This window comes from Condylura cristata, unplaced genomic scaffold (genome assembly GCF_000260355.1).
Source record: "Condylura cristata isolate star-nosed mole 26May11 unplaced genomic scaffold, ConCri1.0 scaffold00032, whole genome shotgun sequence".
NCBI lineage: Eukaryota > Metazoa > Chordata > Mammalia > Eulipotyphla > Talpidae > Condylura > Condylura cristata.
In genome coordinates, this window is record NW_004567133.1 from 14,436,329 (window position 1) to 14,463,338 (window position 27,010).

Sequence of the window (27,010 nt, forward strand, 5' to 3'; positions counted from 1 at the left end):
AGCCGCAGACCCGCCTGTACCCCACAGTCACGCGAGGCCAGGTGCGTGAGCCCAGCGGGCGCCCGGGCTGGGTGAGCAGCGCAGAGGTACTTACGGGTCGTCATGGACTCTGGCACGGGGGCCGACGGGAGCAGGCTGCTCAGGGGGCCGCCCGGGCCTGGGGGGCTGGCTTCCACGCTGGGGGCAGAGAGGCAGAGGAGGACGTTACCCAGGGCCAGAAAACACACAGCCTCCCCATTCAGAAGACAAGCGGGTGCCGTGCTTATCGGGGTGCACCCGCCACAGGGACAGGGGCAGCCCTTGGCGGTGACAGCCGACCCTTGCCACCCACAGACCCCGTGTCTGCGCGTCCGTCCATCCGTCCGCCCGCCTGCTGGCACGGGCCGCGGCCTCACTCAGGAGCCTCCAGATGGCACACCCAGGGCAGACACCTGAGCTCTGCTCTCCTCGCAGGCTGTGAATGTGCCTCTTCACTGTCCACTCAGGGCCACATGTTTCACATTCAGGTTCTCTCTCGGTGACCCTGCTGCCTCAACTGGCTCCCAAGCGCAGCTGACGCCCACTACGGGCAGAGACGAGGATACCGGTCTCCTTTGCTCAGTGATGAGCCCCAGGCTGCAGACCCTGCGGCCAGGCTGGGTCTGACCTCGGCAGTGCGCACTGGGCCAGGCCTCTCCCAAGGGCACAGAGAGCCAACTTGGGAACTGATCGGCTGAGAAAAATGTTGTGGCTAGAGGCTCCGAGAGACCTCAGCCTGCGTCCCGCCGGGAGCTGTGGCTCGGGCTTCACAGCAGCGTGGGAGGCCCTAACTACTCCCACTGACGCACCTGCACTCAGCATTCGCCACGTGGAGGCCAACACTGCCCTCTGTAAAGACAGCACACTCGGGATATGTACACAGAGACAGACACACCCAGAGACACCCAGAGACACACAGACATGTCCACAGAGACACACGACACACACGCGCCCCTCCAGGAGGGCCAGAACAAACACCAGCGCCAGAACAAACACCAGCGCCCGGCTGGAGCTGAGAGTTGGGCGCTATTTCTTCGCTTACTGCTGCATTTCTAAGTTAGACATTTTCTAAAATAAACATCAAAAGGACTCGTGTGCTGCAGGGTTTGCTGAGAGTAGTGACTAGTTCGAGCCCAGAGAACTGGGGTCACTTCAGAGAGCAGCAACCCCATCTCTTTAGGGAGCCCACAGCACCCAGCATGGTCTGGGGCGGCCGGTGGTGCCACGCTGGAGCCACGGGTGCGAACGCAGGTGCACTGTGTCCCTGAGCCAGTAAGTTGACGCCACGAAGGCAAAACTGTGAGAGCAGCCAGGCCCGTGCCGCAGGGAGCCGGGCGGAGGGCCCCAGCCGCTCTGCCTGTCAGGAGACTCACGTGGGGCTCACTGCGGGAGCCCCCACAAACTCGGCGCTGAAGTGGCTTATAGCGTGCGCGTTAGTGTAAGTCGCCGATGTGACTATCAAACATTAAAGTGACGTGAATCGCGAGGAGGCTCCCAGCGATGGCCCAGGCCACACCTGAGAACTCGGTGACGCAGCGCGGGGCAGGGCCCTGGTGGCAGCCTGCGGCCGCGCCCAAACCAGACAGACGCCAGGCCCGCCGCCCCCTCAGCGCCTCCTGCCTGCAGACGCCGGGCGTGGGCAGCGCCTTCTTCCGCCCCAGGGCCACTCAGCCTGCCGACACTGACCTGTACCGAGGCCCAGGCTCGGGGAGGAGGTGGTCCCCAGGTCCCGTCCCGTTCTCCAGGCTGCCGAGGGGAGCATCTGTGCACAGGGGCGACCAGAGAGACAGAGTCAGGAGCCTGCTTTCACCCGAGACAGGGGCACACGCACTCTGGCTCCTCTGCGGTCAGCTGACTTGGAGATTTTTCCCGAACCTGGTACCCACACAGCGCTTCGGGGGTCACCTCATGTGTGGCACCATCACTGAGAGGAGGCCCTCTGTTCCCACTTAACCTGGAGCCTCCTGGAGTTACCTTGAAGTCCAGGTCCCCGGGCAGCCTCAGAGCCAGGGAGGAGCACACCAGCGGCAGGACAAAGGGCTCCTGCCTGCAGTGGCTTCAGTGGGCCACAAGAGGGCGGCGCGGCCAGCGCTGCCGGGAAAGGAGGCGCCGCTGTCCAAAGCCCCAAAGCCCCTGGCGTGAGAAAGGCAGCTGAGGAGCCGGCTGCAGTGACCCGCTGTTTCGCCTTCTCCTGCTTTCAAGCAGGAAGGAGGAACTGAGAAGTGTCTACTTCTTTCCTTGCTCCCTGGTGTCGGGCTCAGTAAGGGTCCAGGCTCTGTCTGAGTGTCTGGGCTCAAACCCCTGCTCCCAGCCTTTAACAAGTCAGCCGCGCCTCGGTTTCTCGGCTGTGACATGGACGGCACTGGAGCCTGCCACACCCTACCGAGCCCACTGCCCGCTGGCTCTCGGCCCCCAGCCGACTCAGCTGCCGCCAGAGGACGCAAGGCGCACCTCCCTCGCTCCCCTCCCGGCCTTCCTGGAGCCGACACAGGCGGAGTGAGCCCCCACTCGGCGCTCTCTCCGGGGCCCCGGCCGGGGCCTGGCTCCATGACCCTGTTCTCTTGAAAAACCTGGCAAGGTCTCAGCTCCAGCTCTGGCCTCAGCAACGGTCCACCCAAGCCCTCCCTCTGGCGAGGACCTCAACCGTGAATGCTGGGCCCACACTGCCAAGTACCTGCCAGAAAGCTCACTGGGGTGCCCCGGCCTCTCAACGACCCGTGACCTGTAAAGCTGCTCCCTGTCACCCCTCCTGTAACCTCGGAGCTGGGTGGGGAGCCGGCAGCACCCAGTCTCCCCCACTCCTCACTCACCAGCTCAGTACTGCTCAGGGGTCTTCCACAGCGGCCTCCCCACCCCGTGCCGACAGCCTGGCCAGTCTCACTCACACCAGAGGTCGCCAGCCCACACCCACCTGCAGGGCTGTAGGAGCCCACGCCGCTGACCGGGAAGAGGACCTCGGCGTCCCCGTGCAGCACCTGCAGCGGCGCCCAGCTGTGCGTCTGGGAGGAGCAGGGGGTCCCGTCCAGGGGCCTGAGGGGAAAGAACACAGCTGCGTGACCACGCCAGGGCCCCAGGCTCCCGCTCACCGTGGCATCCACTGGGCCTCTCCAAGGTCCTTCCTGGGAACCAAGCGGACCATGACGGGACTGAAAACAGGCGACCTCCGGGAGCCCGGAGCCTCCCAGCGTCCACTGAGCGCCTGCTGTGTGCCAGCGGCGTGCACAGACTGTGCTGGCAGAAGAGCCGGCAGAGCTCACCCACCCTGGAGCTCGCGTTCTGTGGGGGCTGCCAGGAAGTGTGAAGGGGCAGCGGAGAGACAGGGGCTGGGCGGGGAGGCTTCGGGGAGCACTGGGGTCACCTGGCGAAGAGGTGGGACAAGGGGGTGGAGAGGAGGAAGCTGCCTGTGCAAAGGGCTGGAGCAGGAGGTGGCGCCTGGCGTCTGGGCTGGAGCGGCTGCCTGGCAACCTGGGGTAGGCCCCCCCTCTGGTTCTCAAACCTGATGAGTGTGCAGAAGCAGAGGCGTCTGGGTCCCCTTCCAGGAGCGGGGTCAGCTCAAACATTAGCCAGCTCGTGTGATCTGGTACACCTTCCCCACAAAGGACACACTGGCTGCCCCCTCTCTAAGCTGCCAGGCCACTCAGTTTAGCTTCCTTCAGACGGGACCTGCCCGCTGCAGCCTTAGGACACAGATGAGCACTCGGCGCATCTGTACAGCGCCCCGGGGTCTACAAAAGCACTTTGAAATCAGCTGATAAAAAAGACCAAAGGGGGTGATGATCCACCCTACTCAAAGGGGGTGATGATCCACCTGCTCAACAGAGGAGGAAGGCGGGCGAGGGGCGAGGGGCGAAGGCTCTGAGATGCGGGAGCATCAGGTCCCTCAGGCTGGCAGAGGCCGGGCGCACAGGGCAGCCCAGGCGAGCGCAGAGCCGGGCAGCGACTTCTGTAAAGGGCCAGGGAGCAAACCGTCCCGGTTCTGTGGCCCTCGGCGGTCTTTACTGGCTTTTCTCTTTTCTCTTGTTTTAGCAAACTGTTAAGAGCAGGGAGTCTCAGCTGGGGGGCAGGCCTGGCCGGAGGGCGCGGCTTGGCGGCCCCACTGTCAGGAGCTGTCAGGTGAAGGCCTCTTTTCGCCCCTCCAGCTTCCTCCCTTCGTAGGTCTGGCCGGAGCAAAGGAACATGGGCAAACACAGCCAGCAGAATTTCACAGAATACAGCCGGTGGTCGCGCAGGCAAAACGCACTGCGAGACTCAGCTGTGGGTGCGGAACCCCCCCGAACCCGGCCAGTCCAGTCCAACAGGCTGAACCCCCTCCTGTGCACAAGCCGGCGGCTGGCGCCCCAACACTAGGGGCTGGCAGAGGCGCCTCGGGAGAGCGTGGGAAAGCCAGCGTCCTCCCGTGTCTCCTAAGGGAAATCTCTGGGCTTCCAGCCAGGCCGGGGGTCTTGCCGCCAAGCCTGGCCGGCTGAGGTCTGGCCCCAGGACAAGGCAGACGGCCACCGGGCAGGGACAGGAGGCCTGAGCGTGACTCCTGAGGTGGCGACGCAGCCAGGAGAGGGCGCTCACCCCGCTCTTCATTAGAAAAGACACTGGAGGTGAAACTCCCAAACACAGCTGCGCCCCTCGCCTCTCCTCAGCGTCGCTTCTCTCCTCGGACTTCTCTTCCACAGCCAGGCTGTGGTGAAACTACCCAGAGGATTGCGCATTTGGCTTTTGCATTCGACATCGTTCCTAAGCATGGCATCCTCCCCTGGATGTTCCTCACCACCTAAGACAAAGGCGAAGGCGCTCGATGTCACCACACTGAGGGCCACATGCCGAGCACCGTGCTCATTGCTCCCCCGGGCCGCGGTAGGGCCGAGGTTCTGCTCTTTAAAGCAGACTCTGGCGCCTACACGCAGCCCTCCTCGCGGGGCTCCTGGGGGGTGCCACCGGGGCCGTCCCCAAGGCCCCAGGCTCCCACCCGACCTCGTCGCTCAGTGGGCAAAGCGCCGACCATGTGCCAGAGCCTGGGGCGCAGGGGCACTCGCCCGGGGCGCAGGGGCACTCGCCCGGGGCGCGCCCGAAACCTTCGCAGACACGAGCCGCCCGGTGCCTGGCGCACTGCGCACGCGCGGGACGAGGCGCCCGCTCCCTGCGCTCCGCGCCCTTTCTCAGCAGCGTTCCCGCCCCGGTGCCCACCGCGCGTGTGGCGTGGCGGGGCAACTCCTGCCTGGGATACAGACATCAGCCGCTCCTTAGGAAAAAAAGTTAAAGCCAACACTTGGGGTAAGTGGGGAAGCAGGAGGGGAAAGACTTGTCCTCCGTCATCAAAGAAGTGGTTTGACTGTCGAGCCCTCCCCTGGCTAACAGCATCTGAAAGCCCATCGGGCACTGACCGTGACAGAGGCGCCGCCCATCCCACCAGGTGCGCCCTGGGCCTGGCCACCTTCCTTTACACCTGGCTGTGCAGGTGAACCGCTAAAGCCCTGGCCCTCGAGGCCACTGGGCCTTTCATGTGAACACTGGCAAAGAATCAAAATAAAAGCGTTACTCAGCAAGGGCACCTCATCGTTCCACTGCTCTCGCCCTCAAAGAGGCTTGGCGGAGGGTCGACCAAGCCCACCTCCGTGCCAGGGAGCAGCTGTCCATATTCCCTGGGAGGCCCCTGCCGAGTCAGCCTGACTGCTCTGTGTTTCACACATCACAATGCTGGCAGCAGGCGGCCCCCTGCTCCGCACCCTCCCTGGCAGCAGCGCAGAGGGGAGCGATGGCTGCGTCTGAGGCCAAAAAGCCCAAGGAGTGAACCAACCCAGGCAGGCATCCACCCGAGACACACAATGCAAATGGTGGCTCCTAAAGGCCAGAGTGAGAACGAAAGGCAGATGGGATGGCCAAGAGTATGGGTCAGCTTGGCTGGGCCAAGCAACAGAGTAGGTCAGAAGTTATTCTAGATGTTTCTGGGGAGGTCTTTTTAAAATGAGATTCAGGGCCCTCCCTGTGGTGCAACAGGTTGAAGCTCCACACTGCAAGAGAGCCACAGACGCTTCAGTGAGAGTTCGCTCCCCAGTTCAGGGGGTGACCACATGGCGCGGCAGACCTCTCCTGGCCGCCTGCTGCTCCCCTCAGCAATGTACTTCCTCACTCTGCCTGTTCTGCTCCCCACTCTGTCTCTGCTGAATCCTCTTACCTCCTGCACCTCTGGCCTATACCACAGTTCTGTGTGCATAAAAAAATCAATCTTTAAAAAAAAAGACGAGATTCACACTTACATGGGGAAACTGTGGATAAAGCAGATCACTCTCCAAAACATGGGTGGGCCTCATCCAATCAGCTGAAGGCCTTTACAGCAAAAGACTGAGGTTCTCCTCAAGAAGAAACATGGACTCTGAGGCACTCGTATGTTCAGCTGATGTTCATGTTCATGCTTGAGTTCAGGGTGACTTTGAGTCACCCTAAAAACAGCTCAGTAACAGCAAGCTTCCTGGTGGTGCACGGGTTAAAGCGCAGCGCCATGAAGCTAGCTGCAGCCACTTCTCTTCGATCCCCGGCCAGGGCATGACGGATCCCTCCTGTCTCCCCACTGCCCCCCTCTGCAGCGTACTTCGTCCATCTGCCTGTTTTGCACCCCACTCTGTCTCTAGTGAATCCTCTCACCACCCCTGCACCTCTGGCCCATACCCCAGTTCTGTATGCACAAATAAAAAAATTTTTTTTAATTTTTAAAAAAGAAATTCTGCTCCAGTCCGCCTTTGGAATCCAACTGCAATTTGCCCCCATCTCTCCAGCTGGCCAGCCTACCCTGCAGTCCTGGACTTGCCAAGCGTCCATACTCAGAAGCAAATTCCTTAAAATTAATCTCCCTAGATGATACAGGCGAGTGAGCGAGCGTGCGTGCACACACACCAGTTCTGCTTCTCTGGAGAACCCCAGCTAGTCCAGCCGTCACAAGACTGCACCCCGATCACATTCCTGCTGCGAGCAGCAGCAACGCTGCAGGGAAGATGCCCTGACAGGTGCTTAGAAGAAAGTCTTGTCCTGTCCACGAAGCATTCACTTCAGAACAGCTAATACCGAAGAAGAGAAAAACTTAAAAAGCCAACCACCTAGATACCTGCACACTCAGCCACAGTGAGGGGCTCCAAAACCACGTGTGGATCTGGCTGAAACCAACCAGCCACTATGCACAATGTGTGGAACATGGAAAACACACGAGAGCCTTGGAGCACGCACGCCCGCACCGAGCCCGAGCCCCAGCTTGTGGGAAGCCAGCGCTCAGCTCCCAGGAAGGGCAGGTCCCTGGCCCACCCAGTGCGGGGACAGCCGCTGCCTCCCCAGAGCAGTGCCAGGCATGAGGTCCAGAAGCAGCTCATCGCACGCTGCTGTCACCGGCAAGCTGATACTACTAACTTGGTATCCGTGTGGATGAGGACAAAAGGGAAAGTCAAACGACAAAAACAGGCCTAGGCACTGCGGCCAGAGACACACACCGACCGCCAGAGCCACCTGGGCCTGCAGGGTCTGCACTGCACCGCTCACGACTGGGTCTCAGTCGGCTGCAGGAGGAAGCTCCGGGCACGCAGCCTGAGTGAAGGTAACTGGCTCATCTGGCACACTGACTTGGCCTTGAGGGTAAGTGTAGGCTGAGGCGTCACCACACGAGGCATCAGAGCACCAGCTGGTGGCACTCTTTTGTGGGTGCGTGCACTCACGCCAAAGGCCCCACATGTGGAGACCCCGTAACTCAACTATGAGGGAGGCACCGTTCATCTCCCAGGTCTCAGATAGGTCTGAGGTTCCAGGAGGGGAAGTAGCTTGTCCAGCCTGGGCCACGTAGCTAGGAAAGGGTTGCGCAGTGGTCTTGTCTCTGCCATCCAAGCCCCTAAATGTGTTTTTCTGCTCTGGGCCCTCTCCAGACCCTTCCTCGGGATAACCCTGCAGCAACTCCAGGTAGGGTGGCAAGCGCAAAGTCACTGCTCTTCGCGCCTCTGCAGACAAACTGGGAAATAACCAGCCTGGGAGCAGCCTCTAGAAATACCGCGCCTTCCTGAGCTCCCTGTGAGTGGCAAGTGAGAGACCAGAGGAGACCCGCGCCCCAGAGATGGGAGGTACCTCTGTAAAGAAAGGTCTTTGGGCCACCTATCTTGGCACCAACTTTGGGCAAGTTGGTTTATACTTCCTTCCCCTCCCAGTTCTCAAGCAGCTAACGCACCCTCCCACCTCCTAAATCAAGGGCTAAAAAATGGGCGAAGGCCTAGACGCTCTTGATTCACCCAACCTACAAGACACAGCGGCGGGAGCCACTGAGCCCGGCTGGGGGTACCTACTTCTCGGGCGACTCTGGGCGGCCCGCGCGCCTCCTGCTGCTCCCATACGTGTCCTCCTCGTTCTCATCCACATCCTCGTCATCGATGCTCTTCACGTCCAGCTTCTGGTATCCAAACTCCCCATTCAACGACAGGGAGTCGACTTTCCAGGAGTTGCTGCTCTGACTCCCATTGGAATTCGGCCCGAAGGGGCTCTCGAAGGCCGACATGATGTTGACCGAGGAGCGGTCGGAGTTCTCCTCAGAGCTCTCCCCGGCCGGGGTCTTTCTACAAACATCGCCGGAGTTCTGCTCGTCTTCCTCATCGTCGAATGAGATAATGTTGGTCACCTTCTTTTTCTTCTTACGTTCCTTTTTACATTTGGCGTCTGGCAAAAAGAAAAAGGTAGGAGGAAAAGCAGGCATGATAAAAGGGTGACTGTGCATCTTGCCTCTACCTTGGGGTACTCCACTACCCCAGTGAACAGTAATTTGTAAGATAAACTGATAAATGCAGGTTCTGTTTAAATCCTGGGGGTGGGGCAGGAATCTGAAGGCTAAGGGCTAACAAGCCGCCTTCCTCAGACACAGAAAGATCAGATAAGTAGCTGCAAGAAAAAAGGATGGAATGAATGAATGAAGGAGACTCCGCTCCGCTTTACACCTTCACTTTCAGCTTGTTCTTTTTTTTTTTTTTTTAAGACTTATTTATTTAGGGCCCTCCCTGGTGGCGCAGCGGGTTAAAGCACAGCACTAAGAAGCTAAGGTCACTTCCACATGAGTTCGATCCCCGCCTGCCCCGGAGGTGACCACATGGCGCGGCAGACCTCTCCTGACCCGCCCGCTGCTCCCCTCAGCAGTGTACTGAGACGATCTGCCTGTTCTGCTCCCCGCTCTGTCTCTGGTGAAGCCTCTCGCTGTACCTGAGCCTCTGGCCTGTTCCCCAGTTCTGTATGCACAAATAAATAAAATCTTAAAAAAAAAATTTATTTATTTATGCATAGAGAGCTGGGGTACAGGCCAGAGGTGCAGGGGCGGCGAGAGGCTTCACCAGAGGCAGAGCAGGAAGCAGAACAGGCAGATGGGCGAAGTACGCTGCTGAGGCGAGCGGCGGGGAGACAGGAGGGGTCCGTCATGCCCTGTGGGCCACCCACTGGACGGGGATCGAAGAGAAGTGGCTGCAGCCAGCTTCTCAGTGCTGCGCTTTAACCCGCTGCGCCACCAGGAAGGGCCCTCCGCTTGCCCTTACTGAGCTGTCCAGGGTGACTCGGGGTCACCCCAAACACGAACATGAACACAATGGTGAACGTCAGCTGAAACGCGAGTGCCTCAGAGCCCAGTGCTCCCGGCATGCCCGCGGGACGAGGTGTGGCTGCCTGGCCGCAGCCGCTGGCCGGCACCAGCCCGCCTGCCCCGGCCGCCCCCCACTCACCGGCACTGACGCTCCTGGACACGACGGGCAGGGGGTCGGTCTCCTGCTCGGGCCGGATGAGGATGGCCACCGGAGAGGACGCCGTGATCTCCCTGAAGAGGCTGCTCACTCCCTGCGTGGACTCCTTGAGCAGGGAGGTCACGTTCTGCGTGGACTCCTTCAAGAGGTCCGAGACGGTCGGCGCGAACTTAGTCTGCCCGTTTAAGTCCCTGTTGTCGATGTTGATGGCGAAGAGTATGGAGTTCAGACCTGCCCCCCGAAAGGAAAAGTTGTGTTGTGTCTGCTGTGGGACACTCACACCTCCAAGATGACAAACGGGGCAGGTTGACAGGTCACAACACTGACAAAGGATCGCACCAAAGTGGGTCAACGGACGCTGGCCGTGAGTCACAGCAGGTGAGTCTTTCCAGTTCTCTCCCCAACACTCATTCCAGCATTTGTTCATAAGAAGCCAATAGGGGGTGGGGGGCTAAAAGGTATATATTCTGGAGCCAGACTGCCCAGGTTGAACCCCAGAACTGCCACCTACAATGAGACCTGGGTCAAGTCACTGACAACCTCTTGGGGCTTCTGTCTCCTGCTCTGTAAAGGGGGCAGGGTATCTCTCGGGGTCTAAGTATTAAAGACCAAAAAGACCACCCCCCACCAAAACACCCAGCTCAGATCAGCAGTGCGCAGTGACAGGACCATTCCTGTGGGCAGAGGCTTCCCTGCAGCCTGAAGGGCCTGCCCTGACCGCCCCTCGCTGATGGGCTGGATGAGGTAACCCACGGTACGTGGGATTTGGTGTGACTTTCAGGAGAGGAATAAAAGGAAGGCGGCACCAAAGGATTTGGAAGCCATCTGCCCACTTCTGTTGGACACCCCTTTGCGAGCATCAAATGATCAGGTACTGAACAAAGTGCAGTGGCCATCGCTCGGGGCCCTCGCCTCAACGTGACATGAACCCTACTCCAGCTCATCCGATTCTCTCAGTGCCCTCGAGGCGCTGCGTCTACTGGGGTTCCCACTCCCAGGGAGGACAGTGAAGGTGACAAAGCCGGTGGGTCACCTGCCCCAGGGCACCACCAGCGAGGGGCAGAGCCAGGCGCCAGCAGCAGGCCTCCCACCTCCAGCTCCCCCGACGTGACATCACCAAGCTCTTAGCCCCAGTCTCTCTGGAGGGGTAAGTTCCAGAAACGCGCCCTCAGCTCTCAGCTGCACTCAAGGAAGGGCCGTGGCCATGACTTGGCACATCGGAAGGGGACAGGGAGATCTGAGCACATGGCAGCTACAGATTCGCCCTGGCAGGGTCACCCCAAGCTTCACAGTGCCCCGCCCTGGCTCTGCAGGCTTACCAGCTGCCATGGTCGGAAGCATGCTGGCCCTTTCTTCATCCATCACGAAAGACCAGTCTTCGTAAAAGGTGCTGCAGGCGGAGAGAGAAAGGGGAGGAGCTCTGAACCGTGGCTCTCTGCACCGACTGCAGGTAATTCCACTATGTGGCCCTGCCTGGGTCCCCCAGGCGGGACACGTGAGGTCTCTGCTGGCTGAAGCTATGGACAAGGAGGGAAGTGTGAGCACACTAGGGAAGCGCATCGAACAAAGTCAGAGAGGTGACTTCCACTGAAGCCAGACAGACGGGGAGCCCGAGGTGGCCCACGGCACCCCTGCCCCTGGTGGCACGAGACCATTTCAAAAAATGCCAGCCTTTGGGGTGCCATCACCCAGGCACCATTACTACCGACTGGGGCCGCAGACCCAAAGCCCAAATTACCCCTCAAGGGCCAGGGAAGCTGAACCGGTCCCACTGATCTCAGCGCAGGAGGGGGAGTTAGGGGCATAGGGTCTGCCCAAGCCAAAGTACAGCCAGGCCTGGAAACAGGTCCCAGCCCAACTCGCAGCCCTCACCCAACCTCCTGATGAGCAAGCAGCCAGCAACTCGGCCCCTCCCCGACTTCCCCGCCAGGTCCAAGAACGCCTGGTTAGAGGCCGCAAACTCGTGTTCACTGACACAGCTTCGGTGATGAGTGACCCAGCATTAGCCGGCGCACTCACCCGTGTCAGCGGCAGCACAAGCCCGTGCTCAGGCTGCATCGCAGCCAGACTGCTCACTCCCCATGTGGTGGGTCTTTAAAAGTCTGAGCCAGGGCCCTCCCTGGTGGCGCAACAGGTCAAAGCGCAGCACTGTGACACCACTGCAGCCACTGCAACGCAAGTTCGATCCCCGGCCAGGGAGCTGACACACGGGGCGCGGCAGACCCCTCCTGTCTCCCGCTGCTCCCCTCCCAGTGTGTGTCAGTCCGTCTGCCTGCTCCGCTCCCCACTCTGTGTCTGGTGAATCCTCTCACACACACACACACCTCGCCCTGGTGTGCACCTCTGGCCTGGACCCCAGTTCTTGTATGCATAAATAAATCTTTTTTTTAAAAATCTGAGTCAGTGTTCACGTATGTGAAGAAACTTCCCACATCGTGTCAGATAAGCAGCTAGTGACTCAGAAGTGCGCTATGATTTTACCAGAAGGTAGAATCCAACTGGGCCTTGTTACGCCCAAGCCAGCGCTGAGTGTGCCAGGAAGAGCTTGGCGAAAATCCACTTTAAGGAAAGTCAATAAGCCCTCCTTAGCTGAAGCCGGCCAGGGCTGAGGGGCACAGAGCTCCCTGGTCTCCAAGTCAGACGCCAGCAGCCCGCAGTGGCTGCCAGCCCCTGCCAGCCCCCACCCCGCCTTGAGCTCCAGAGGCGAAGCATCACCTGGACAAGCGCTACAGGGAATGTGGGTGGACGGTTTCACGAGCCTGGCGTGCGACCCCAGAATGCCCAGCGGTTTCCTGGTAGAAAGGTGAGCACGGGCAGGGAGGAACAGAAGAGGAGGCTGAGCCAGGGCACCCGGGCACCCAGGGCTAGGAAGGTCAGAGGGCTGAACGCAGCACAGAAGAAGCGACAGCAGATGTCGCTGTGGGTCTGGGCGCGGCTGGTGTGGGCGCCCGCAGGGCCTCAGCGCTGTAGTCCAGCCCGCCATTCTCAGGGGGACAAGAGGCGCCAGAGACAGGGACCATAATCATGACAAGGTTGGGAAAAGGTGCCAGCAGGGGAGCAGAGTCCGCTTGGGAGGCCACAGGTGTGCACAGGCGGTCCCAGGGGCGGGCTCACTGCCAGGCGTGACGGTAACACAGCCTGTGTGGAGGGCCAGCCCTGAGCCCTGCGCCCAGGGCGGGGGCGCTCGGACCTCAGACCCAGTCCCCTCCAAGGGCGGTGTGACGGGGCCTGGCCGGTGCAATGTCAGCAGAGAGGGGAGGAGGTATCGCGGCTGGGGGAGGCAGGGAGAGGAGCTTTAAGAGCTGGAGTGGAGCTGGGCCACGTCTTTTCCTGCCTGGCCATCAGATGGCGCCTCTGCCAACGGGGGCCCGAGACGACACTCCTATGCCCAGGACACACATGGAGCAAAGACAGGAGCTGGGGCTCCCGGGGTACCTGCTGCGGCAGCGTGACCTGGCCTGTACCGACTCAGCGTGCGCTGTCGTTCATGGTCCAGAACACGCAATAGAGTCAGGATTTCTCGGTAACAGATGACCCCCTACTTACTACTCTCGTGCTCCCCCAGTCAGCATGGACTGATTAACACCCCTGAAACAGAAGAAAGCCCCCAGCCCACGAGGCAGGACAACCGTGAAGGCACCACCTGCCTGAGGAGCCGCGAGCGGGCTGTGAGCAGGCCCCTCGCCCACCCCACTCCCACCCAGGCGCCGGTGGCTGTGGCGAGCATGCTCTGAGCAGGGCGGGCTGGGCCCTTCATGGACACCCCTCGTTCACCCTCAGAGCCACGCTCCCCAGCACAACAAGCTGGGGATGTTAAGAGGGGAACCCGCGCATCCCAGTGGAGGGACTCAGGAAAGGTAAGCGTGGGCCTGGACACCCGGCCTGCCCCCCATGCCCAATGCCCCCTCCCTCCACAGCTGAGCCCACCGCCCCAGCCCCACCCCGTACCTGAGCCTGCCGCGGTCGGCCAGGAGCATGAGCAGGTAGCGCTCCAGCGAGTGCTCGTTGAGGGCGCAGCGCAGCCAGGCCCGGCCGCGCCCCACGTCCGAGGCGATGTGGCGCAGGGCGTAGAAGCGCTGCAGCTCGTGCTTGTTGAGGACGTCCCTCACGTAGAGCCAGAACACGGGCTCTGTGGGGAGAAGGGCCCATCACTCGGGGCCGGGCGCCCCGTGTCCAGCAGGGCTCCCTGGGCACTTCTGAGGGTGGTCGGAGTGTGACTTCCTCAGCACAGAAAAGGAAGAGACAGGAGGGTGCGCCCACAAGTGGCCCCAAGTCCACACTCAGAGATGGCCGCTGTGAACACCTGCCAGCTTTTCCCTCGGTTCTCGGCACTTTCCCATTTTATGCAAAGCTGGTATCTGTGGTGGGGTGAACTGAGACCCCACCCTCCTCCCTGGGGCCAGTGACTGGGCTTCAGGTCATGGCCCGGAGGCAGGAGATCGTCCTGGGAGTCTCTGTGGACACAGTCACGTGCCAGCCTCTAGAGGGGGTGAGCAACCTGGCAGAGAAGGCCACCTGGGGGGTGGGGGGGCGGGGGAGGCTGCAGTGATGTGGCCACAGCCCCAGGAGAGCCAGAGCAGGGAGAGGCGAGGGGCCCATTCCGCCCGCCCGGAGCCTCCACAAAGAACCAGCCCCTGCTCATCCTGACTTTGGCCCCCGAGATGGACTCTGGACAGTGCAAGAACCCGCACATGTAAAGTCACCAAGTCACGTCAGTTGGTTGGAAGCTGTAAGTTACCAGCACACAGAAATGCATGTTGATTCCATGTATGCGTGAATGCAGCCGTAAACAGATGCATGTATGTAACCATGGACCCTGACTTGTTTCTTGTCTGGATCATGCACGTTTCCGTGTAGTGCTTAAAGATCTTTGAAAACATAATTTTTGATAGTTCCCCAGTTAAACAAAATTTAACTAACATGAGACACTGGATTTCCCCCACTACACTGCTTGAACATCTCTGCACATAACTGATTGTCCTTGTTTCAGACGCTAAGTTACTGTAGGGACAGACTCAAGGCTTGAAGGGAAAGCTGGCAAGGTGTTTTCATCCTTAAAGGAGTCAGCATCTCCTCGCATCCCACCTTTACCCACAGGCACGTAGATTTCTCCATAGGTGGAATTTCAATATATACGTAATTATGTGATCCACTTAACATTGGCTCATCAACACTTTGACACGCTGCCAGTAATAACAGCAACAACACCAGCTGCACTGCTTACCGGGCTTTAACTCACTTTAACTGTGTACCAGCCTCTGCTAAACACTTCACACCTGGCCTCAGTTCTCACCCCCTTCCCAGCACCCCAACACTCAGAGGGTCCGAGGTGTGAAGAGATGAAATGACCTGCCCTGCGATAGTTAGGAAGCAGGCACAGCCCTGGAGCTGTCTGACTATGAACCCCTAAACCCAATGCCTTGAAGTTGGTGGGAGGAAGGGGATATGACTTCTCGTTTTTTCAAAGTTGTCTGATAGCCAAAAAGCAAATCCTGCATCTCTACAGCTGGCCAGGGTCTCACAGCCAGGAGATAATACGCAGGCTCCCAGACCTTCTGAGAGCATGACAGGATCCTGAACCTTCCTTCCAGAAGGATGCAACCCCACACCTCCGTAAACTAGACTCCGGGCTAGGGAGCAGCTCTAACACCCAGTTCTGCTTCCTCACGAGGACGGCATTCTGCCTGGGAGCCAGCACCAGCCCAGGGCACTGGGCTGCAGCAGACAGCAAGAGTTCAGCACTAAGCGGGCCCCACTTTGCGGGTGGGAAGAACAGCAAGGCCGAGCTGGACAGGTCACTCAAGCAAGCTCAGCTTCGGAGTCCTCTCCTTAAGCCCAAAGGTGCCAGGGCTGAGCACGACCCCTGTGACGGCCAGGCTGACCGTTACTGCCTCCTGCAAGAGCATCATTGTGTCTCTCTCTCTCTTCCTTTCTCTGTTAACAGCACCCAGGTGTGAGTGCGTGCGGACTTGCGGGTGGAGTCTGCCCTGGGATCATTTACAATGCCTGAAGCCACCACCCCACCACCGACAGAGTATTTCACTCCGAATGGCCTCTGTCACAACCCCAAACACCACACTGACCCCCTGCCCAAGCCCCCTGGCCCGCTCACACCACCCAAGTGAGTTGCAGCCCTCTTCCTACTTCCCTCTCCGTGAGCCCACCACCCGGCCGGGCGGCCCATAGCTTGCTCTGAAGCATGCCAGCGCGCAGCGGTGTATCCGGCCCATATCCGACCCGTGACTTTCACCTCCACCCTGTCCGTCTTTCTGGAAAACTGCTGTCACCTCCCCTGCCCTTGAATGCACACGAAACCCTGTAAGGTGCGTTTTCACCTTTCAATCTCACAAATTGCTTACTGCTACAGAATCCTTCCAGAGCTTGCCAGGGCGCTGCTGATGATAAGAATTATCCCAGCAGGGCCCCGTTTCCACTGCCAGAACTGGAGGGGGGGCTACTCAGAGTGCAGTCACCTGCACATCGCACGCGGTGGCCATAATTTAATTTGGGAATATCCAGCGACCTCATCGCTTTGAAATGAGGGGCTAACGCTGAAGTGGGCGCGAGCTTCGGGTTTCCTGAACTCCTGAGAGCCATCTGTCCACAAGAGCAGGAGCCAGGAAGGGTGCGGGGTTGGGGGGGGGGGATGCTCATGAGCAGAGGATGACTAATGGCTCAGGCTCTGGGCAACGTTTCTAACAGCCTCAACTTCAACTGGTGCCAAGAATTCAAGAATTCATACTGTGGAGCCCAACAATCTTGGCTCAAATTCTAGCTCATACGCTGAGTGACCCCGGGCGACTACTACTGTCCATTCCTCCTCGGTCCGCTGGAGATAGTGGGACCTGCCTTCGGGGTTTCCTACGAGGCGAGGCAAGAAAATGAAATGCGCAGGTCCTGAGGTGCTGGGGGACGAATCGAGGCCTGAGGACAGCACCCCTTCCCTCCCGGGAGTAGCACCCCTCATTCCGAGGGGAACCGGGCTCCCTCTGCCTCAGTACCACCGACCTCCCGTACAAAGGGCAGGCGAGGAACCCAGGCTGCCAACGCCTGGCCCGGACGGGAAGAGCCTCGCCCACTTGCCACAGCTGCCCAGTGTGCTGCTATGTGACTCGAAACGATACGTCATTTTTCACTGGGTATGTTTTCAAGATGAACAAATGCACAATGATCTCACGCTACGGATTATTTCGGTAGCTTTAAACTTAAAAATTAAATAGGTCTGTTCACGCCATAGACCAAAAAGTAATTATCGCACCAGGGGTGGATGGCGATCACAGAGATAAAGCAAGAAACGGAGACGTGCGTACGTGACGGCAGGGCACACGGAAAGGCACACGGAAAATCGGGCTTTGTGCCAGCCCCCCACCCCGTAGCCACTGACACCCTAAGTCTCGCGGATGCCGGGCCGGGGGGCGTGGCGCAGAGCACGCACGCCGATGGCTGTGGACACCCGGGCCCAGAGAGCACAGGCACGCGCGGGTGTCAGCGTGGACTCCTGGGCCGGGGGCGGGGAGAGGGGGTGTGAGCTAGAGACCGCCAGGAGACTGGCCGGACACAGCTCGAGACGAGACCACCACAGCGGGGAGGCAGAGGCGGGGGTGAGACGGCAGGGCTGGCAGGCTGCCTGCCCCGCCTGGAGCCTGGTGCCTGGTGCCCTGCTCCCTCTAGAGGCCTGCACGTGCCCGAGAGCGCGCCGACCCTACCCGCCTGCCCGAGCCACAGCGCCTGCCCTGCCTGCCCTGCTTACAGCGCCCGCCGTTCCCCCTCCCTGCCACCCGCCCAGCCGTGGCCGCAGGGCCCTGCCTGCTGCTCCTCCATCTAGCTAGGCCTGCTCGCCCCGCCACCAGGCCTGGACACAGAAGCCACACCAGGTGACCACTGAAGGGTGTTAATGAGAGCGCTGACAAAGGTTTGGGAAGCGCTGAAGAGCCGCACAGGAGACCACGGGCGCCTTCGAGCAGGGCAGCGACAGGAAGAGGCCGGACCCTGTGAGGACGGTGGGCCGGGGCCTCCGGGCTGTGAGCAGGGCCTGCTGGACCCGCACCAGGGCTGCTGCAGCCGCCTCCGTCCTCCACCTTCTAACTCCTCACCACGTCCCCTGGCCAAGCCAAGCCGAAAGCCATGGGCAAGGGAGCCCAGAGACTAAGTTTTCAGTCTACAGTCAGAGACTGGAGCGCAAACAGGCCAGTGAGGGGCACATGTGTCTGACTGAGCTGCCTGGAGGTCCCCTCACCCCCCGTGACAGCCCCTTTTCCACAGGCTCGGTCTAGTTCCTTGGGTCTGTATCCAAGTGCCCCAGAAAAGGGCTGTCTTGGGTCGCTGTAGAGAAGACTAAGACCTCCATCCACGACTGACCGCTTAGCTGCTTATCAAAACCTGCCCTTCCGGAACCCGCAAGCAGACTTCACGGGCCAGCCCCGCCTGGTTTCCACTCTCCCCGCCTCCCCTCCAGTGCCCATGAAACCTGAGGGGCGCATCCCAAGCTCAGATCCCCCCGAGAGCACACAGCTCTCACCCCGTGACACAGCAGCCTGCGAGCGCTCTTCCACCGAGAAGCGTGACCCTACTCGAGCACCAAGGAAACAGGCTTCCAAAAGGGTCTCGCTGCCGGCAGGGCGTGCCTCAGCCTGTGCGGAAAAGCCACCTCCGCTGAGGACAGGAGCACAGCAAAGCTGCGGGCTATAAACTGACAGCACCGAAGATCAGGTCGCGTGTCACCCGGGAGACAGCCAGGCCCGACTCCCGGCTCACGAGGACGGCCCTGCACACCGGTCTCGCCTCGGTCAGCACCACAGGCCCCGTCCTCACGCACCGATTGTGGAGGGCCCTCCCCTGTGGGCGTCTCCGGCATCCAGTGACTCGGCTTCTGGCTCCTTCCTGAAGGCCAGCCTGCCTCTGAAAGCTGTTCGGGACGTTTACCACTGCCCCTGGACAGTTGTCCTTTTTCTGCTCCTTGCACTGACGTCCTTCCTTCCCAGGTCTCTTTCACCAGAACCAGCGGATCTGTGAGTCACGAACACGGCAAAGAAATGCGAAGGGGGAACTGAAAGCCTTTAAGGATGGGAGGGTAGGTGGGTGAACTTCCTCTCACGAGAAAAAGGATGGGCTGGGTTCTCCTGGCACATGTGGCTTCCTCCAAAATTAATTTTCTACAGAAATGAAATTGTTACCCAAGGTGAACCAATGAGGCAAAATATGAATTCTGCTTTGAGCTAAATGCAATCAACCGTTCTCAAAAAGCCCCATGGAGGACCAAGGAAGTGGGCGTCTCTAATTTTACAGCTGGGGCTGTATTAGCACCACCTGCTTCCAACTGACTGTGAAGCGGGGCAGACGCAGCGGGCGGGCCCGGCTACCCGGGAGCCAAGCGGGTCCTGACGGCCGGTCTTGGAGCCGTGGTTCTGAGCCGGCCTTGGCCGGGCGGTGACGGGCGTGCGGGAGCTACACAGCCTGGTCCCTCAGCGCCGAGACAACGCGCAGACAAGAGGCAGCGCCACACAGTCTGGCGGGGAAGCACAGCTGCAGGAGGGCGCCTGTGGGAGCAGCGCCGTCCAGTGGTGCAGGGGCTCGGGAGTGACTTCTTTGGGAGCGACCTGAAACTCCCAGCAGGGTAGAGCAGCGTGCTGAGACACCACCCACACCTGCTGGGACGGCTACCAGGGAAACACGGAAGGTCGCTGAGGACTGCTTTACCTGGAGACTTTCTCCAATGATAGTGATTCTCCAGGGAGAAGCGGATGCAGAACTTTCAGAATTCCCACAGGGTGCGAAAGGGGGAAAAAAGTTTCTGGTCTGCCAGACGAAGGCACCAGGGAGCACCTCCAGGAATGAGCTGTGGACCGAGCGGGGTCCACTGTATTCAAGTCCACTGGACCCAAGTGAAACTTCAGTTAGAAATGGAATTTTGGGGCCCTCCCTGGTGGTGCAATTGGTTAAGTCCCAGCACTGTGAAGCTGTCCGCAGCCACTGCAGCGTGAGTTGGATCCCCAGCCAGGGGGGTGACCACATGGCACGGCAGACCTCTCCTATCTCTCTCTCTGCTCCCCTCAGCAGTGTACTTCATCAATCTGCCTATTCTGCTCCCCACTCTGTCTCTGGTAAATCCTCTCACCTCCTGCACCTCTGGCCTGTACCCCAGTTCTGTGTGCATAAATAAATAAATCTTTAAAAAATTTTTATGCAGCTGGTTAAAGCGCAGCACTACAAAGCCTGCGCAGCCACTTCAACACGAGTTAGATCCCCACCAGGGAGACAGCAGACCTCTCCTGACCCGCCGCTGCTCCCCTCAGCAGTGACTTCATTGGTATGCCTGTTCTGCTTCCTGTGCTGTCGCAGGTGAAATTGCTCACCCTCCACACCTCTGGCCTGTACCCCTGTTCTGTATGCATAAATAAATCTTTTTAAAAAAATAGAATTTTGCAGACATGATCAGTGCAGACACGGTCCAACTGGAGTGCAGAGTGCTAAATCCAGATCTACTCCCTACGAAGAAGAGAGGGCATCAGAGTTGTGGCCACACCGAGGAGGCCGAGCCTGTGTGGGCTGCAAGCCGGGCCTCACCACGAAAGACAGCTGCCGGCCACAGGAAGCACAGAGCCCGTTACCGTTGCCAGGGTCTGCCAACACCTTGGGGTCCTGGGCTCCAGAAAGCTGGGAGCATCGCTCTGTTGCTGAGAGCCAGCACTGTGTGCTAATATGTGACTGCAGCCCCAGGAAATCGACATAACCACATCCCAGGGGGAAAGCAGAAGCAGAAACACAGCCGTGCTCACAAGTGCCCAGGTGCGAGCCAGCTCAAGCCCCGACTGGCTGCAGCTGAATCTCCTCTGCCCTCACGGCCTGAGAAGCAGCAGTGAGTCCTTCCTGAACATCACCTCCTAGTTTCACACGTCCTTGAGTTCTCCACACATGCAACACGCCGCACCCCGTGAGGCCCGCAAGCACAAGGCCCAGGCTGTGGTCAAACTCGAGACAGAGCTGAAAAGCCAGGACCTCCGGCAGGGTCAAAGGAGAAGGCGCCCCCAACCCCTTCCCGCTGGGCGGCACAGAACCCAAGGGTGCAGCAGGCTGCCGGGACCCAAGAACCGCTGTCCAGTTGGAAGACGGGCGATGCCCGCCCAGGGGCACCCTTGAAGGAAGGTCGTACCTGGCAGCAGGCGCTGGGGAGACCCTCTCCACCAGCCCAGCGTGCATCACGGCTGAGCCAGCACGAGCTGGCAGAGGCATTGCACCTGCACAGCGGAGGCTGGGTTGCCCGAGTCCCCATTCCTGGGGGCTGAGGCAGCGTGGGGAGACAGGAAGGGGCACCGAAGGAGAGAAGAGGCAGAGAGGACGAAACATGTGAACAGACAATAACCAAAAACTGCCAACATTTGTTTGTGAAATAGCTACACATCCAGGAAGCTAGACTATTCCTGTAGAATAAATAAAAGGATGTTTACATGCAGACACACCAACATCAAACCTGTGGAAAGTCAAAGACAAAGAGAGGTTCTTCAAAGATGCAAGAGGAAAGAAAAAATGCCAGTTGCCCACAAATTCATCTACAAAGAAAAGAAAAAGGAAATAATTCCCAGCTTGTTTATGAGGCCAGAATAATGCAACTTGACCTCAAAATAGGACAAAGAAATTACAAGAAAGTAAGAAGGCAAGCTTAAACACATGCAAAAGACTCAAAAATCAAATCAATGATAAAATAAAGATGCTATGTCACTAGCAAGTTGGGTTAATTCTATGAATGCAAGATTGGGTTAGCACAAGAAATTAAATCCCAATAAATGGAGGGATTCAAAATCCACTCGTGAGAAAAATTCTTAGCAACTAGATTAAAAAAGGCACTGTTTTCATCTGATAAAGCTTTACTCTAAAATCAGTAATAAAACAAGGAATTCCGGTATTCAATAATACCCATACCCCAAAGGTCCTAATAAAACAAGAAACATACAAAAGCAACTATATTTCTATATACAAGCAACCATCAGAAAAATGAATTTTTTAAAAAAGATACCAACTGTAACAAAATCTCAACTATCTAGGAACAAGTCTAATGAAAGCTGTTCACAAAAGTCATTTTTGAGAGATAACGGAGTTTAAATTAAGGTTACACACATTCTTGCACTGGAATACTCCATAATGAAAATATGTGGCATTCTTTCCGAGCAGAACTCCACAAGTTTTTTTGTACAAACTGACAAAATGACTTTTAAAAATGCATGTGGAAATATAAAAGGTACAGAATACTCATTACAACCTGGAAGACTAAAGTTGATAGACATAACACTTGCCAGATATAAAGACATTTCGTAAAATACAGTAATTAAGGCAACACGCTATTTGGCACAAGAGTGACTGGACCGGAATAGCTCAAAATAAAGGTCAGACACAGCTAGAAGATTCCCACAGAGCCTCGTTATGACTGGACTAGGCAATGAATTTCTTAAGCAGGACACAAGCGTTGTGTCAGCAAGAAGACAGAGAAGCAGGACTATTTAAGTGATAGACAGTCCTTCTGCTCCTCAACAGATGTCACCAAGATAAGCTGCAATGAAACATATTTGTTGATGGTCAGAGAAGAAAAGGAGGGGGAGATACCAGCCGGAGGCAGGATGGAGGTGAGGGCTCCGGAGCGAGAGCTTCCAGGCGTCTCCACCAAGCACGGCAGCGCTGAGTTATCACTGAGCAATGAGAACTAGCAAAAGATGACACGTGTCACTCAGCAGTCACAAGGACAGCGTCTCGGTGACCAGGGAGATCAGGAGTTCAGGGAAGCAGCCACAGGAGGGTCCGAAAGAACCTACTTTTTTTTTTTTTTAATTAATTTCTTTATTCATATGTGCCCTATATCAGGTGCAGCTCCCAGAGAATTCCCACCACTAACTCACCCGTGCACCTTCACCATAGTCCCTTGAGCTCCTCCCCGCCCTCGCTTTGATCCCTCCCTCTCCCACCCCGCAGAATGTCTCTGATTTATTACAGTTGTACTTGAGAACCTGCTTCTGTATGTGGGGGAAGACACGGCATATGCGTTCTATCACATGCTAGACTTCAGGGGGCCCGTCACAGGCAATCTCGGGGGTCTCCTTGTCTGCTCGGTAGACTCCCAGGGCCGCTGGCAATGTCTGAGGCTCGTGCTGTGTACACTCAGTGCCACCAGTGACTGTGCTCAGCCCGGCCCCGTCACCCGGAATCAGGCGCGTGGCAGTGGGAAATACTGACCACATCAAAGCGGCTCGTCGCAGAAATGGAGGCTCAGAAACCTGCGGGGCTTCTGCTGCTCAAGGCCGAAGTGCCTCCGAAACACCAGGCTCTGCATCCCGTGAAATGAAAACAGATTGTTCACGTTCCAGCAGCGGCCGGGCCACGCAGGGAAACGCCCTCAGCCACAGGCCCAGGCTCTAAGAACGGCGGACAGCAGACAGCGTCCCTAAGCAGACACCGGTCCCAGCACTGACCACCAGAGAGACACCCCCACATCCCGCCTCTGCTCCGCCATGCTCCCCGCCCTCCCCAGGCCCGCCTACGGCAGCCCTGGCTGCTACTAAGGACACCGCGACCAAGACAGGAGAGAAGAGACCCGCCCTCCGCTCAGGCCCACGTACCTGTCTCGGTTTTGCTGGCGAAGCCCGCTGCCTGCTTGATGGCCGCCGCCGTGAGCGCCAGTCCGCGACTCCTCCTCAAGCCATGCTGCAGGACAGCTTCAAACTGGGCACACAGGCAGGTCACCCTGAGGGACAACAGTGACTCATCACCACCCTGCCGCGGGGAAACCGCCAGGGCGGCGGCACCTCAGAGGCGCAGCCAGGTAAACACTGGACAGCTGGGTTGACGGCAGGTCACGGGCACAGCCTGGCCACCACACACCTCTCCCCTCTGTGTTCCCTACGGGCACTCGGGAAGCCTCCCGCAGCCTAGTCCCGCAGACTCCCAAAAGCCCAGGGACAATTCACAAGACACCGGGCGACAGAACTGGTGCCAGGCAGCAGGGGGCGCAAGCCGGTTTCCAGACCAGTCAGTGTGCTGAAGGGAGGGGAGTTAACTGCATCCAATTCACAAATTCAACTCTAATTCACATCACAAGTAGTTTATGGAGTAAGATTATCTTTCAAGAGATTGAATTCACCAGGCTGCCAAATTGGAAACACTGTGTAATTTCATGGCCTGTTACATATACTAAAAAAAAAATATATGAAATCTCATTCTTGTTCGTTATTTTTGCGGTAAGAGATTACACTGAAGTCAGATGCTGAGCTGATGGAAATTTCAATTAAGTCGCAATTACTGGGCATTTAATTGAATATATTTCTCAATAACCAATATATTTCTCAATGACACGGAGACATGTTTGCAAAGAGGGAGGTCACAGCAATCACACTTAACTTTCAGCTGCCCTCCCAGGGCTTCCGAGGGCGGCCTGAGTGGGTCTGTGGGCCTCGGAGACCCGCCCACTCACTCCTGCGCCTCGTGGGAGGAACTGAGCGCCGCTCCCCCACAGCCGGCACTGTTCCAGCCTCGGAGTATGAAGGTGGGGGTGTGACAGACAAGGTCTCCACCTTACCATGTACGGTGTTAGCACAGTTCTCGTGGCAGGAAATACAACAGAAATTAGCTACCTGGACCATTTCAGTTGAGAACAAGAAAATAACACAGGATGAGGCGGGAGGTGGCAACAGGGCAGGGACAAGCTTAGAGTCGTGGCCTGCCTGGAGGTAACCTTAGGCTTCTCACAGGACATGCTGAGAGGCAAGCACGGTGGAGGGGCTCTGTGCAAAGGCCCTGAGGCCACCACCACCTGGCCCGACCTCGCCTAACTGCAGGCATTTCCTGTTCCACAGCCCACACCTGAGTAATAATACCGCAGGTGGTTACCACTCTGTGGGCAGTAAAACATTTTCATACCCATGATTTCATTGACTCATTCTCATCAACATGATGACACAGGTAAGGCAGGTATTGTTACCTCCATTTTATATTTAGATAAACTGAGATTTATCTAAGATATAAAACTTCCTGAAGTCACTCACAGGTAGAAACATCTGTACTCCAGACCCAGTCCCACTCACCCCCACCACCAAGACAAACTTGCTTTACTCCAAGGTGAAGTCTTCTCCCTTCCTACTGCAGGGCATAAACAGGACATGACCATCTGTTGATCCACAAAATGGACCCCGACAGTTGGAGAGTCCTGATCGCACCCCCAGCTTTGGAGTGTACGTGCCAGCCACTGTCCCACCAAAGAGCCACCTTGAGAGGATAACGTACTGCTGAGACCATGTGGACAGCAGACATGACAGAACCTACCTAGGCCTCTAAACAAACTCTTAACAATGTTGGGTGGGTGTAGAGATCTGTCTTGCACACAACCCAAGATAAACCTGTGTGAAGGTTGCCTTGCTCGTTAAAACTGCCGCCTACCAATCTGGAGTGGTCTACCTCTTCAGTCTCTCCTCATCTTCTGGGTATGGGAGCCAGATTTATATTCACCCTGGAAACTCATGAAGTTGGGAACCAACATTCCCATGCCCAACCTTTACTCGTCATGTGTCTACACCAGAAAATCCCAACGCAGCATCAGCGAATACACAGCACTTGCACAGTTTCTGTTATCTGTGCCCGTGACAGACATCACCAATCCATCCCAGCATTCTAGGAAGTGCCAGATGATCAAAGGTGGCCCTCCACACAGGAAGTCTACTTGCATCCCAACCCTACCTTGTCTTCCTGGCTCCCCAGCCCGGCTCAGTGCATGTGCTCACAGCATGTGCTCCTTGAGAGCTATTTTGGCGGGTAGGTAAATGGGTGATGAACACTGAACCCTGGTTCTTAGAATATTCCCCCAACCTCCTTGCTGGGCAGATGTCACTCTTAAATGTATATGCTAGTTTCCCACATCCCCAGGCAGGCACAAATTTCAGGCTCCCAGAGAGTTGGGTCACCCACTAAAACGATCCACATTCCATAGAAACTAAAAGAAAAACACAGCAAAATGGAGCTTGAACAAGAGATCCTGCTTGAGGGGAAGGGAAACAAAAACTCTGAGCCACACTTAAGAGTTCTCCAGAGCAAACCACAGCTTTAAATGAATCATCTGCAACTACAATGATTACTCAACAGTCCCTGACTGCTTGGCTCTGAGGACAAGTGAGTAACCGTCCACCAACTCGAAGAACACCTGGCCCCTGAGAGGAACGGAACGTAGGGGGGCAGCACAAAGTTTGGAACACTGCATATAACCGTCCAGATGCATCACACCAAGCTAACACAACAGAACACAAGCGAGCAGGGGAGGGAGGGAAGGCAGGGTGGTGCTGCACCCCCTCATTGCTACTGCCTCAAGGAGGGATATTACTTAACACCTTCCCCATGTCCCTACTTCACCTTCAAGTTTAATCCTACTGGTCATTCAAGACTTAGCTCAAGGTTCCCCTCCTCCAGGAAGCCTTCCTGAGTGCTTCCTCATTCGAGCTTCCTTCTCCTGCAGCGCTTGGCCAATCTCTGCTAACACTCTGCTTTGCACGGCGATCTCCTCCTGCTAACTTGAGTTTCCCCACAGCGAGGGCCACGCCTCGCTCCTCTTAGCTGCCCCACACCTAACTCAGAAAATGGATGTGATGTACATTTAGCTGAGAGGTGCTTCGTAGGTGAGCTCGCACCACCGGTAATCCCAATCAGGTGGGTGGAGGCTAGAGCATCAAAGAGCACGTGCCTGCCCGACCCTGTGAGCCAAACGCTGAGCGGGCTGAGCACGGCACTGGCACTGCCTTAGAACCATCTCTTCCCACCTTGGCCATTTGAGGAGGATGCTGCAAAATGAGAGGGGCGTCTGCTTCAGTGCAGCTCTTTCTTTCCTCAACAGTCTTTCCTGCTTCCCAGGATGCTCTCTGGCCTTGCTGTGGTGGGTCGGCTGCCTCTGACACTTCAGCTCAGTGAACTCTAAGTTAATAAATTGGGGTGTGTTAACTTAGCAGAGCACTTAATAAGGCAGGTTTAAATTAAAAAAATAAATAAAAGCTCCAAACAAGAAAATCAAGCTTTTAGGCAGACAGCTGTTTCCCAGAGTGGGTGAGGAAGCCATGTGTGCACAGGGCCGGGCCGGGGACCATACACGCAAGGTGCCACACCAGTGCAAGGCAAAGATGTTGTTATCTTTGATCAGAAATATCAAAGCTTCTAGAAGAAAAAGAAACAGAGTTGGCTCAAGTTATATTTTGAGAGTCTGCTATTGTTCAAACAGACACAGTCCTATAGGGATTCAGTTCTTA

General features: G+C 57.5%; 1 protein-coding gene across 1 annotated transcript in view; it reads right to left on the minus strand.

The window, feature by feature from the left end:
* SNX29 (sorting nexin 29) overlaps positions 1-27,010 on the minus strand; it is a 234,055-nt gene that overhangs the window by 193,949 nt on the left and 13,096 nt on the right. The window contains exons 3-10 of the mRNA XM_004692119.2: positions 23,351-23,475; positions 13,698-13,878; positions 11,069-11,139; positions 9,732-9,980; positions 8,322-8,688; positions 2,930-3,048; positions 1,705-1,780; positions 95-177 (exon numbers count right to left, since the gene is read on the minus strand). Of these exons, the coding sequence (XP_004692176.1) occupies positions 95-177; positions 1,705-1,780; positions 2,930-3,048; positions 8,322-8,688; positions 9,732-9,980; positions 11,069-11,139; positions 13,698-13,726 (994 nt within the window). The 5' untranslated portion in view covers positions 13,727-13,878; positions 23,351-23,475. The remainder of the gene's footprint in view (positions 1-94; positions 178-1,704; positions 1,781-2,929; positions 3,049-8,321; positions 8,689-9,731; positions 9,981-11,068; positions 11,140-13,697; positions 13,879-23,350; positions 23,476-27,010) is intronic.